This window comes from Barbus barbus (genome assembly GCF_936440315.1).
Source record: "Barbus barbus genome assembly, chromosome: 13".
NCBI lineage: Eukaryota > Metazoa > Chordata > Actinopteri > Cypriniformes > Cyprinidae > Barbus > Barbus barbus.
In genome coordinates this window covers 7,096,825-7,110,938 of record NC_136741.1, presented here as the reverse complement: position 1 = coordinate 7,110,938, position 14,114 = coordinate 7,096,825, and the positions used below count along the sequence as shown (strand labels likewise).

The following is a 14,114-nucleotide window of genomic DNA, read 5'->3' as shown; positions in this document are numbered from 1 at the left end:
ACATATGGAACCAATGCAAACAATCACAGAACATCAGTCTCCACGAACGTTGATAACTGCAGATTTTACATAACTTGTGTTTGACACACATATTTAGAGAGAAAGTGAGACCCCATAGTGTGTGGCAGCACCAAATCCGAGGCTTCTTCCTGTGCTTTTCCCAGAGGCAGAGACACATGTCAGCTGCACTCTGTTTACTTCTGCAACTTTTTTTTTTCCACAGTGTGTGTACATGCTCGTATGTGTGTATTAGTGAGGAAGTTACACATCCTGTTGGAGCACTCACATATCCCTTTGTGAAGTGACCTCCAACAGTATCTTTAGTAATCTGCTGCCTTTAACAGAACACATTTAACATCAGTATTCCAGTGGGAAATGTGCTCACTGCAGGAACACAGCCGCCATCTTTGTTACTTAAATAATATCTCGATCACGCTTGTGACATTGAATGCATATTATGTTCCTTACGACTAACATGCAGCTTTATCACAAAAAATAGACTCTTATGTAAATGAATAGGATTGTTTATATTGGAAGTTGGAGAATAAACAGGAACAGAGTTGACAGATAAACAGGAAATAATTTTAGATTAAATCTCTCCAATTATAGTAACCGACAACAGCAACAAGTGAACATTCATGCTGGTCTTCACTTTTTTCCAAATAATTTCAAGATGTTTAAACTTGTATTTGCTCTTGAAGTGCCTATACTTCCATCAGACTAATCGGTAATGCCAGTTTTTAAATATAAAACATTAGATTCCAACAATCAATCTTAAAAATAGTGTTTTCACAGTGATTTCAAAGAACATTTTGAGTTCCCTAAAGAACCTTTCCATGAACTGTTCTTAAAGGGATAGTTCACCCAAAAATGTAAATTTTGTCATAATTTTACATACCCTAAAGTTGTTCCAAACTTGTTTGAGTTTCTTTCTTCTGTATAAAACAAAAAACGTCTATAGCTATGGCCAACTGTTTGGTTATGCCCACATTCTTCGAAATATCTTCTTTTGTGTTCAACAGAAGAAAGAAACTCATGCAGATTTGAAAACGACTTGAGGGTGAGTAAACAATGACAGAATTTTGATATCTGTGTGAGCTATACCTTAAAAAGGAGAATGTTTTTCTAACTGTGAAGAATATTTTAATAATCTAAAGAATATCATTTTGCGCAATGGAAAGCTTCCATGAATGTTAAATGTTCATGACGGAGGTTAAACGTTCTTCATGGGAAGATTGAGTCCAATAAAGTGCAAATACAAATGAAAACATGCATAACACACAAACGTAGAAGTGCATTTACATCTCAAAATATGAATGTTTATTTACATGAAATGTTTTAAGAAACACAACAGTGAAAAAAGCGCCAAACGCATCTGTATGTTCCAGACATAGAGACACAGATACAGACCTCATCTCTGTTTGTAGATCTGTAGATCTCCAAAAACTGTAAACCCACATGTTCTAATGTAACTTGCCCTTCCTTGAACAAGACTCACTTATACTGAGATTCATATGAACTACAGATAAATTAGTTTAAAATAGACATTTCAATTAATCAAAAGTAAATAAGATAACCCTGCTGAAAAGGCCAGCAAGAATTTACATGCTAGTCCAGACTGGTTCATCTAATTTATCCATGATCTGCTAGTCTTTTAGCAGGGGAATATATGTTGACAGTAACTCTATTAAATTATAATTTTTTTTTTTTTTAAATCAAAGTATGTATATATATACACGTATATATAAAAATTCAGTACTCCTAAAAGAAAAGAAAATTTTTTGCATACATAGAATATATTGTCAATATTGCCCTGTAGGTGGATAAAAATTTCACATAAAATTAATCGCATAACTGATAACAAGATGAAGTTCAGGATGAACAAAAAGAGCAGGACAAGGTTGTCAGTATCTTCTGGAATCACGGCTCTCTAATTGTTTATTCCTTTCTTCTACTAAAGGTTCTTTGAGCCAGAATATTCCATAGATCCATAGATGTGGAATCCATCATCTAATGCATCAGTGTGGCTTAACCTTCACTAAAACAGCACAGTGCCATAAAGAAAAACTCTTCATTAGGGTGTGATCCTAAGTTCATAGTTTCACCCATTGAACACCTCCATTTCAATAAAGAAATCTGAAAGACTGACAATGTGTGATGTTCTCCAAAGTGTTCCACTGGATAATCATGGAAAAGTTTCACGTGACCATATAAAAAAAACAGTATTTTCTCCAGTTCCCATCCATAAACATGAGATAACTAAGGCCTCTATGGAACAGGAAAGGCTTCTGGGTGTCTGTAGTCCAAAGTAACCAGATGTATGTCCAGTAGGCCTCTTCTCACACACATCTCAGTCTGTGGTCCTCTCCATGAGGCTGTTCTCCCAAAGGTCAAAGAGTTAGAGTCTCTCACATGTACAGGTTGTCTGATCGGAGAATGGTGGTCTCCAGATTGTGAAAACACTTTCCGTTTAGAGTCTCCATGTGGCTGTCGATGCTGTAACATCGATGGACCTCTGTCATGGAGGAGGCCGTATAGGATGCAGAACGCAGGGCCTCAGTGTTCGCAAATGTGCTGCCAAACTGGATGCGGTACTGGTTCCAGTGCCTTCGTAATACACCTTGCACCTAAACAAACAAAATACAGACAGATAGTAAGTATAATGACAAATATCTTTGTTTGCTACACGTAAGGAAAAAATAACATTATGAATGCATTGAAGTTGCTTACCTCGCTATTGAAAAAGCAAAATATAGTGGCAACCAAAAGGCCCTGTGTAAAAAAACAAAAAACAAAATTATTTTATAAGCTTCAAAATTACAGTTTTTTTTCTAGTGTAAGCCAATGTGTATGGAGGAGTGTGAGTGCCATTGAAATATAAAACGAAAAAGAATAAATAAATAAATCACTTTTCACATTAACAAAACGTTTAGATAATATATTTAAATGAGTTCTGTCAAATCGATTAATCGTGATTAATCGCATCCCCAAAAAAAGTGTTTACATAATATATGTGTGTGTACTGTGTATATTTATTATGTATCTATAAATATACACACATGCGTGTATATATTTAAGAAAAATATTTTATCTTTCTATATTAAATATATTATATATATTTATATAAATAATAAATTATATGAATATAAATGTATCCATGTAAATAAATATAAATAAATATATACTGTATGTGTGTGTCTTTCAATTGTATTTAAATGAGTGTTGTCAAATCGAATAATCATGATTAATCGCATCCAAAATATATAAATACACACACATACTGTACATGCATATATTTAAAAGAATATATGTAATATATATGTATATATAATATAAATTATATCTAATTATGAATACATATATACATGTAAATATTTCATAAATATATACCTATATGTGTGTGTATTTGTATATTTTGGATGCGATTAATCATGATTATTCGATTTGACAACACTCATTTAAATACAATTGAAATAAAATAAGATTTAAAGATTTAAATTAGATTTAATAGACTTAATTAAAATATAATTTTTTTTGTTATAATTTAAATGTATTAAATATCCATTTTTTATAAAGTATATACAAATTGTATTTCTTTTTTCACTCGCCAAGTGATTAAAAAATTCCACTGGTTTATTTAATGTTGATAATGTAGGTCTATGATCTAAGAAACTTAATGCAAGATGCATATAAACATTAGGTTTTAATGACTTATTTTATTGTTACATTAAACTACATATTTAAACATTAATGAATTAAAGTTTGAAATATCTATATTAATAGTCCAAGGTGATTTATTTCTTTGCATTTGAAATTTTTAAAATAAATTGATACTTTTCCTGTTGACAAAAACACTTACCTGGTAATGCAAAAGTATGTTCATTGTGTGCATATATATCTCGGAGGCGAGCCGTCCGTCGGGTTTGTAGGGCAGCAGTAAGTACTGAATGCCCAGCAGAGGTACCAGGATTAAGGTGGCCCTGACGGCCCTCATGTACAAACTGGATTCTGCCTGGTGGGTCACCTTCAGCTTAGTGATCAGCACTCTCACAATGTTTAAAAGGAAGAAGAGGTTAACCTGTGGAAACCAAGCAGAGAAAAGAAATCAACTATACAGACGGAGAAAGAAAGAAAGAAAGAAAGAAAGAAAGAAATGCACTGCATTACTTCTAAACCAAAACTACTAAAAACACACTGTTATGTCACATATTAACTTTATTTTTAAATTTTTCGAAATGTTAAAATTACTTTTTATTTTCAGGTTTTAATAAAAAAAGGCTTTTGGGCCCCACTGTACATTTAAATATGGACTAAAAGGTAAATTCTGAAATTTGGATTATGTTATGCTACCTGGAAAGACATATTCAGATATACAAGGCTATCAAAATACCTGTAAATTGTCATATAAACAGCCACGGATATAACCATATATTCAAGACTGGTGGTGGACCAAATAGTTTAAGAATTGGTTATTATATTGTGATTGTGATATTCCAACACAATCTCATGGCCATTTCTGACTATATTATATTTTTTAGCGACTTTTGGCTAATTAATATGAATTAGTATGATTTTATCCATACGTTTTCGTACAGTTTGCTAAACATCCCAGTAGGGGTGGACCCTAATGCTTACTTTTTTTCTAAAAATCCTACATTTTTGTATGATTCACAATTTCATATAATTCAAATCAAATAAAACGCCTCATAAAACGGTTACGTTTTCTTGTGAGTATTTGTTGGATATTTGTCATCAACCAATTCTGAAAGTATAAATATTCTTGTAAACAGCAATAACTTTTTATAATGACAAAAAAATCTGCTTTAAACTGGTAATTGCAGCACTGCAGAAGTCAGTCCAAGATTCATTTGATACTGAGCATGTGTTCATTACATGTTTTTTATGGGCTGCATTGAAATTCATTCCTAATCAGAACTGACCTCAACACAAACAACAAAGAGAACATGGCACTTTGATTAAAACTGCCAGAGCTTAAGCTGATTTTTTTTAAAATCAAGATCATTCAGATATATATATATATACATTTCCAAGGGTGGGTGGAAGATAGCCAAGAGAGATAAAGTGTGAGAAAATGAAATAGTGAAGGACAATAAGACTAGAGAAAGAAAAACAGACTTACTAACAGGGCTGCACAGATGGGACCATGAATAATGTAGAGCAGAGAAGTGTTCGAGCTTATCCAACAGCTGTGGACAAAAGCATAAGAAAAGTTCAGATTTACGGAAAGCAGAACCAATGAACGTTAGAACACTTTGTTAAATGTTCATTGACGACATTGCTATGATTTCACAAGATGTTCTTTGTGTTTTCCTGTGTCCTGACAGAAGCTGGAATGAACTGAACATAACACTGAACTGAACATTTTGACTTTGAATTAGAAATTGAGAACTAATTCAGTTTTTAAAATTGGTTCCATGCTAATACAATGCTCCAACAGTGTTTATTACAATCTACAGCATAAGAAATTAGATTTTTTTTGTGCAGTCAGAATTAAATTTGACATGAGAGAAAGAATTGGCAAAAAAGAAAGAAATAAACATTAAGGGTAAATGAATTCAATCTCTAATGCTCACCAGGGCTGCATTTATTTAATCAAAAATACAGTAAAAACAGTAATTAGCAATGTTGAAAATCGTTTTTTTTTTTAAATTATAAATGTATTTACTGTCCCTTTTGATCAATTTAAATGCTTCTCTGATGACCAAAACAGGTTTCTCTTTTTTTATATTAATTTAAATATCCATTTAATTACCGAAGACATTTTAATGGTAGTGTATCACAGTTTACACAAAATATTAAACAGTACAACTGTTTTCAACATTAATAATAATAAATTTTGAGCAAAATGTTTTGGTAGTGTATATATACACTGTACATCTAACATTCAACATTAATTTATAACATTAAAATATGCTCCCAAAATAATATGGTTCAAAATGTAAAAATAAGCATTTTATAACAGTAATATAAAAACAGTACTGTTGCTCGGTATATAACTATGACCACTTATGAGGAGGAGAAAGAAATGTTACTGGAATCATTATGGAACCAGAATCATTAAGCAGGACCAGAATTCTTAAATTCCTATTTGATTTAACTCACTTGTCATTGTAGTAATAACTCCGGGATATTGCATGGATAAATGCAGGTATTAACGGGAAGCCTGGAAAACATTTCAAAAGAATAAAATCAGTAAATGCGAGAAGAAAACAGAAAGACGCTTTATTTTGGTGCATTTTAGCAAGGCAATTTTAAAAAACGTACCCCATCCTAGGAGGTAATACCACATGAGGTGCTGTTTCTCAGCAAACACTGCCACCACAATGAGTGTGTGCAGGTAGATTCCCTCACACAACATCCAGAAGTAATTACAGCCCATGAGATAATGGTGGATGAACACGGAGACTTTACAGCTCACCTGGGAGAAAAAAAAAACATCAATGTGAAATCAATTTCTTAATACACATTTCTGGTCATATTGTGTGTGACATGAGAGCCCACTATTCTTTTTGTACACTTACTGGGTTGGCTTGTGTTACTTCTTGGTTGTTTGCAACACAAGTGAAAAAGATGATGGTTATAACTGAGTTCAGCACAAAAGAGAAGAACAGATTCTTGTGCAGAGTTATCCTTTGACAACTTAAGCTCCTGAGTGGAAGAAAACAGCAAACAATATTAGACTGGGTGGAAAGGGATGTATGTTTATATGATATGGTGGTAAGGTTTTTCCACATTACTTACTTAAAATAGAAAAATATCCCCAGAGAAGTAAACAAAGATATCAGCGACAATCCATGACCAATCAAAGCCAAGTAGTAGTGATTAAGTGCTGCCTGAAAAGAAGGGAAGAAAAAAGAGGATGGATATACAAAACTAACCACATGAACAAAAGCAAAAGTTATGTGAAGCAAATGTTAGGGTTCTACCGCCCTGCCCTGAGCGGGATTCGAACTGCAGTCTCCAGTGTGGGAGGCTGGTGCTCTAACGAGGAGGCTAAAGGCCACGGCCTCTAGCGTCAGTCGCTAGAGCACCACTTGAGATCGGGGAGTGAGGTTTAACCTGCACAGCACTTACCTGCTGGCCTCTGCTACACTCATCCCCCTAAACCTCACTCCCATCCGGGTCACGGCACCAATGTTGCAGTCCAACTCACCCCGAACCAAGCAGAATTCGAACCACGGTCTCCGGCGTGGGAGGCAGGTGCTCTAACGAGGAGGCTAAAGGCCACAGCCTCTAGCGTCAGTCGCTAGAGCGCCTCTTGAAATCGGGGAGTGAGGTTTTACTGCACAGCACTTACCCGCTGGCCTCTGCTACGCAAAGTGTGTGAATTTTGAAGATAGAATGGACCACTGAAGTCCCAAATTAGAGCTCACCTTTTTGTGTTCATTAGACTTATGATTACAGCCCGTGTAATTTGTCCATGTCCTGTTACTCTCTGGGTGAATGAACCAATGGCCTGAATCAGTACAAATCTTCGTTGCCATTTCTGATAAAATACAATTTGAATTAGTCAGACTTTTATATAAAGTAATAAGTAACCTTCATTCATTGGGCAAGAAAAAAGAAAATCTAACGTGCGACTCACCTGAGGTGTCAAAATCAGTATAGTAGTCTGGACAGTGCTGAGCTGAAGTGACTCCTGCTTCCAAATCGTCCCAGCACATCCATCCATCCCAGGTCCGTTTACACATAGAGACATCTGCAATAGAGTTATTTGCAGTTATTAATAACATAAGGACTTGGATCTTGTAGTCTTGGTCTTTCTTAAACCATGCATGTAAAACAGGTCTTAGGATTTGGTGTCTACATTTGGCAGTCGGCTTCTCAGACAAGACTGCTGTAAAGACAGTAAAGATCTTTATCAATAATAACAATAAATCTGCATATAGAGTGCAACAGTTGGATTCCGGAAGTAAATGTTCCATTCATTTTCTCCATAGGTAAAGTTATTTTTAACAATAACTTGACCCTTAGAGACAGATATACTTTACTGTGATCTCTGAGGTTGTCAATGGAATATGCTTTTATTGAAGCCATCAGTTTGCATTATTTCAACCTATATTTCAAAGAATCATGTTTAACAGCAATATTTCCTGGTGTAAACTACATTACCCATGAGACTGTAAAACAAATTCATTAAATTCATTAAAGGTTCAAAGTCTTTTTTCAAATCCGTTCTTGCTTCATTCAAAGTTTGTAATGCTGTAATTCACCTTATAGCTAGCTGCATTGGTTTGTGGTTCTTTCATGAAGACTTTTTTTTTTTTGATCCCTATGGGAAAAATGGATAGAAACCATGTCCAGAAAATGTGGGTGGACAGGACATTGTTGCACTCTATAAATGTTGTATCTTTCTAGTGAGTTGCAAATGGATCCTCAATTTTGGGGGTCTTTTCCAAACAACTTTTAACAGCTGTTACAGAGCATCCGCCTCCCCTTGTCAAGCTTTAATCACTGTCCTTCAATTGTAACTTGTGTCTCGTAGACAGTAATGAATCTTAATTCAGAGGCCAGACAGCTGATGTTGAGCTTCTGTAGATGAACAAATTAATGTTGTAGGACACACCCAACAGAATGTTTCCAATTAATCAACTGTCCATATAAGAGCCTTCCTGTAAGTTCCAGGATGATGTGACAAAACATCATCCGTTTTCGGTCCATGCTAAGAGCATCCAAGTTAAAGACTGACTGAGTTGTAGTTTATAGCTATTACTCAGAGTCAAGAATCTTTGTGAAATATGAACCTCTCACCTGTTCTGTTGTGATTAGTGTCTTCCATAATCTTCTGGTAACATTCAAACTGGGCGGTCAAAATATTGTGACGAGTGAAGTCCATTTCATGGCCTTTCTTTTGTGCCGTACCTCCAGTGTTGTTCTCTGAGAGGACCACCACAAAAAACTATGCAAAGATATGAAAAACAAAAGAGAGATCAACAATGACATTAGATGATGAACGTCAAAAATGGCCTTAGAAAACAAATCTTTGTCTGTCCAGGACTTTTGAATTGCATAACAGTTGCAGATGCACACTCAAACTTTTGTTTGTTTACTGAGTACTAAAACACTTTCCATGGATCAGTTTGTTTTACACTTGAGTTACTGATAAATTATTTTACAATAAATAGCTAGCTAGCAAGTTAACCCAATAAAATGATATAAATCTGTGTATAACTTTTGTATAAAATTGTTTATGATAAACAAATACCTCAGAGGTTGCCGACAGAAAGAGAAATGAGATAATCCAGCATCCAAACATGGTTCCAGTGTTTGGCTCTCGTGTATCCAAATGATCTGAATGCTTCTGCTGAAAACAGAGTAATCTGTTTTACATCACAAGTATTGAGCGATGACCAGACACTTTGCTAATAGATTTAGGTTAACTGTTAAACAAAGAGTGTAGGTGAGCTACAATGAAAATGTGAAATTAGGGATTTCCCTAAAGGATTTCTGATGGTTATTTTTGTCAAGCTGACAGTAAATTCTCAGTTCCAAGAAAACAAGCCATTGGGGCCAGGTGAACTGTCGACCTATTGTCGCTCCCAGGAGTGCGGTAACAGTGCTGTTGTGAAGATAGAATCAAAGCCTGCTTTACATGAAAGTTCAGTCCATCAGGGCGCCGATAATCGCCACAAAAAGCATGAAGGCATCATTAAACATGCATTACACGGTTCACCGTGGCTGTTTTGGCTCGCTTGAGATAACATCATAAATCAGTTTCAAAGCATAGGAAGATCTGTTTTAGCCACAATAAAGTTGCTTGCAAAAAAACTATTCACTATTTTTACATGCTAATGTTTTATGACATCCTGGACTACAGTTACAGTTTACACAACCCCGGTTTATTCTTTTTATGGTGTTCCATGTGGAACTATCAGAGCAATCCAAAACATCTTTAACATCTGCCTTGATTCTGTTGTTATTTCCTTTTTAAATTAATACCTGTCGGTATGGCCATGGCCAAGGGGCTGAAACATCATGTGATTCTTTTGTTCGGCCTCCAAACATTTCCTGCTTGGATGGGGACCCGAAACCACATGACTAGACTCATATGTGGAAAATTATCCATTTGGATTTGTCTTTAGTCCCAAAAACGAACATGCTTCCCAGAAGTCCAGACAAAGTGAATTAGCGAACGTGTGGTTTTTTTATAACTTCCATTTGGATAGGAAATATTTCTCGATGCAAAATGGCAATAATCACGACTTTTGAAGAAATTTCTGTATAAGACTTTTCTTATCTTGTACTACTGTAATAATAACAGTATTTTGCTTCATAAGTAATGATAAATGTATTATATATAGAGTACACTTTGATCTGATTTAAAAACATGAAACTGAATTACATGAGAAGGAATGAGTGCATCAGGCACATGAATGTTCTGTTTGTTTGAAGCCACCCTCTGATTTCATAAAAAATTAATTAATTAATTTGGACACTCACTGAATTAAACCACAATGGCATGAATTATACATTGATTATACATGGATTAAAAAACTAAATATCAAAGCAATTGGCACCTGCAAACAAATGATGAGCTTTATTCTACCTTTTCTCAGCCATTTTTAGACCATTTGTTAGCCATTTATCAATTTTTATTATCAACTGATTAAAATGTATAACACATCTAAGTGTAATTTTCAGTGTTATTCTCTCCTAATACGTAGAGATAACTTTGAGACAGAATACATTACTAAAGAGTGTAAACACTGCATTGTACATTGCTTGATTTGAACATCCCAGCCAGCTCAACATAGCAACATTTGTGCAAACAATGACAAGAGTTTGGGGCCAGATCTCTGTCCAGTCAGACAGTGTTCTGGAAACCTGTTTGAAAACATTAGTCAATTGCATCGGCTGTAACCTTTATATTACCGTCACCATTCCTCCAGTGTGTGTAAAATTATTTCTAGCTCAGCCAATTCAGTTCCAGTTGGCAAAACATATTCGCCTAAGCAATGTAAATCACTGTCAATATAGAATTTATGTGTCTCTGGGTCCTCATCATTTCAGTGAATACAAGAACTCAGTCCTGTAAGCTCCAAATCCTGACAGATCCACTCTCAGTACTTCATTCAAGATAAACAGACAGCCATTTATTGAGATACTACATGTAATATTTGTACTGAATAATTATGCAAAATTCAAGCAATTTCACAGGACAGATAAATTTGCACCTACTATCTTGATATCCATATAATTTATCAGGTGCCCAAGATATACCAAGATATCAGAGTACCAATATTGTATTTGTACATTGAATACTAAAAACTAAAGTTCAGAAAGAAATGCAGAAGTTATAGTAAGGGTAACTCAAGATATGTTAAAAAAAAGAAAGACAACTGTGAAACTATGAATTATCAGTATGAATGTACTAAGTGCGCTTTGATGAATGACATTTCTTTATCGGCTGAACATTTTCTTGATGACTGCATTTACAATAAATCTGCATTAAAAAGACAGTGATGTGATGAAAGAAATAGAAAAACATACCACAAAACTACTTAAAGAGCAGAAAAACAGCTATAAATCTGGCCATTCAGGTGTTGGCGGTGAGCATAAATCACTAAGATGTCATTCTAATAGGAATGTGAAAATTAAATGTTTTCCTAGACATTTTGGATGATTGGATGACCCCAGCATTTGGTGGAAAAACAGAGGGCTAAAACATGATAACTTTTTGCCCTTCCTGTGAAGCTAAAGGAGTGGTTTATAGATGTGACTTTCCCAGAGACCCCTCTCTCTCATACCCAAACCCTCCCTCCCTTTCTCTCGATCCTGTCACTCTCTCTCTACTGGGCCTGGTCGCAAAAAGCCACTCTCCAGATCTTAAATCAGGAAGCCCACTGACGGTTAGTTTAACACATGTCCGTTTAGGAAACACCCATGGATATAACACCATATTTTTCCACTCTTCACTCATAAGGATTTATCTTGAAGTGACAGCATAAAGTTGTATTCAGCGGAAATGGTGTTCAAACTCACAGAGATAACTGTTAGACTGCTCAACTGAAATCTGTAAGCAGTCAACATTTAAGTAACAATTGTATGTCAAGTTTTAATACAAGTCAAAATAATATGATTGGTCAGAACCCTCCAAATGACTTCCATGACTTAAAAACATGTCTTCTTTAAAACTATTTGCAGCGACAAGGCTGTTGTCAAGATTCTGGAGTGACAGAACAATTACTTAACTCGGCAAGTTACTGTATAATGATTATAACCTTAAAATGGCCAAATATAGGCAGATATATTACATTTTAAGCAATAAGTCAAGTCAAGTCATCTTTATTTATATAGCGCCAAAGCAACTGCACAATATCAAAAAAGGAAAATAGTGTGTCAATAATGTAAAATGAAAAGATTAAAAACAAAAACTGGAATAATATCAGTTTATAACTAGGCTACTGTTAGTACATTTTAATGTAAACACCATTTTATTTTTATATAGGCTAATGTTTAAATGCAAAAGCATTCAGAATGAATATAGGCTACACATTTCAGTCAAACTGAGATCAATATCTGTCAGTCTTCACTACAAAAAAGTGTTCTAAGTTGGCTCTAAGAAAAATGAATAAAACATCAAATTTAGAGGTACTCATCACTCTAACAGCAAGTATGAACAGAATTGAATTTGCCTACTTAAAAAAATAAATTGAAATAAGTTTTCTATTTCAGTTCTGAGCAATATGGCACAGCAGGATGTAGTAAAGTTTACTTAAGTGCGCAGTGAGTTTACTTAGAAACCAAGATCTAGAAATAAGCGTCGGAAGAATACATCCACATGTTGACATAGATGAATAAATTCTCGCTCTTACCTCGTTAGCTCGGTCCTGTGTTCTCCGCTGCGGCAGTACGTAGTGTGTAGTGTGTAGTGTGTACTGAGAGATGAGTTGAGTTTATCTTGAATGAGCTGAAGCAGCGAAGGAGTGTGTAACGGGTTTCCTGTGACCTCACACAGCTCATCTGAGTGTCCCGTTACACTGCAAGCGTCCTGTCCCGTCTCCAGCCTCGCTGACACCATTTAAATGCGACTTTGATTAGACCGTGCCCATATTCAATCTAAAGGAAAGTCTAATGTAAAATAAAATAATGAAAGGATGGACGAATACGTACATAAATAAACAGATCACGCAATTATATAGGCTAAGTTATCCAATCATGTGTCTGATTTAGTTATGATTTAGGTCATATGAGACTAAATCTTTTAGAAGAGGCTATATTATAAAATCAAAGAAAACACATAAAAGTCATTTTTAATGATAAAAACAATAGGCTACATACACAGTAGTTATAATATATGTAGCACGACCACTTGAAGCCATGGACCTAGTCGTGTGATTTGTGGAAATAAATTATTACAATAGCGCCTCCTCGTGTTTTAGTAGGACTACTGAAAGAAAGCAAATGCAAAATTAACTGACAGCACAGGGTTAGCCTAATAAATGCCTAGTGCTTCCATTGGTGGTCAAACTTTCCAACTCATTTGCACAGGGTGTAAAAAAGTGTCTCTAGTTGACTAAACTGATCTATTCCATTAAAATACAGTTTTAGTTAAATGATTTAACATCTCGAAATACCTTATTAAAATGTGATCAAATTTAATTTAAAATGATGTTAAACAGTCCCCTGAGGCATTAATTAAGGAGAACAGGCATTTACCAATACACAACCTAATCATTAGGAATTCTTGTTTACTGTAAGACCAAAACTGATGCAATTTTCTCATTATCATTTTTTTTTTTCTTATTTTATTTATACTGCAGGGCTGCTCTAAATGAGAACTTTGAAAACGAAATATTACTTATATGTAATCTAGTGTAGAAATTAATTTAATTGCTCTGGCAAAGCACCCCCCCCCCCCCCTCCCTCTCACTCTCTAATAAAATGGGTTTTAATGTAATTTAGTTCAGTACAACTCTTAAACATTCAATAGACTGTAGTAGAAAAAGCTGAATGGGACAAACTGGGGCAGCATCAGAGGTGACTTGTCACAGAGTTGTAGTTGGACATTTAATTTCACAAGATATAGCCTATAATGAAACATGAAATGAAATATTGACAAGTATAAAAATTACCACAATAATAATTTGCTG

General features: G+C 34.8%; 1 protein-coding gene across 2 annotated transcripts; it reads right to left on the bottom strand.

Moving 5' to 3' along the window:
• Positions 1-509: 509 nt before the first annotated feature.
• On the bottom strand, positions 510-13,017 carry LOC306879649 (calcitonin gene-related peptide type 1 receptor-like). Of its 2 annotated transcripts, none has more exons than XM_079432788.1 (13): positions 12,837-13,017; positions 9,227-9,325; positions 8,773-8,920; positions 7,607-7,720; positions 7,395-7,507; positions 6,763-6,854; positions 6,543-6,669; positions 6,286-6,439; positions 6,124-6,184; positions 5,141-5,207; positions 3,860-4,078; positions 2,731-2,772; positions 510-2,627 (listed from the first exon to the last, which is right to left on the bottom strand). In XM_079432788.1, the coding sequence occupies exons 2-13, from the start codon at positions 9,275-9,277 to the stop codon at positions 2,409-2,411; spliced, it is 1,407 nt and encodes a 468-aa protein (XP_079288914.1). In that variant the 5' UTR covers positions 9,278-9,325; positions 12,837-13,017; the 3' UTR covers positions 510-2,408. The 2 variants fall into 2 exon arrangements, with proteins under 2 accessions (XP_079288914.1, XP_079288915.1); XM_079432789.1 differs by having other exon boundaries at positions 1,301-2,627; positions 9,227-9,322; positions 12,837-12,895.
• Between the last annotated feature and the right edge of the window lie 1,097 nt (positions 13,018-14,114).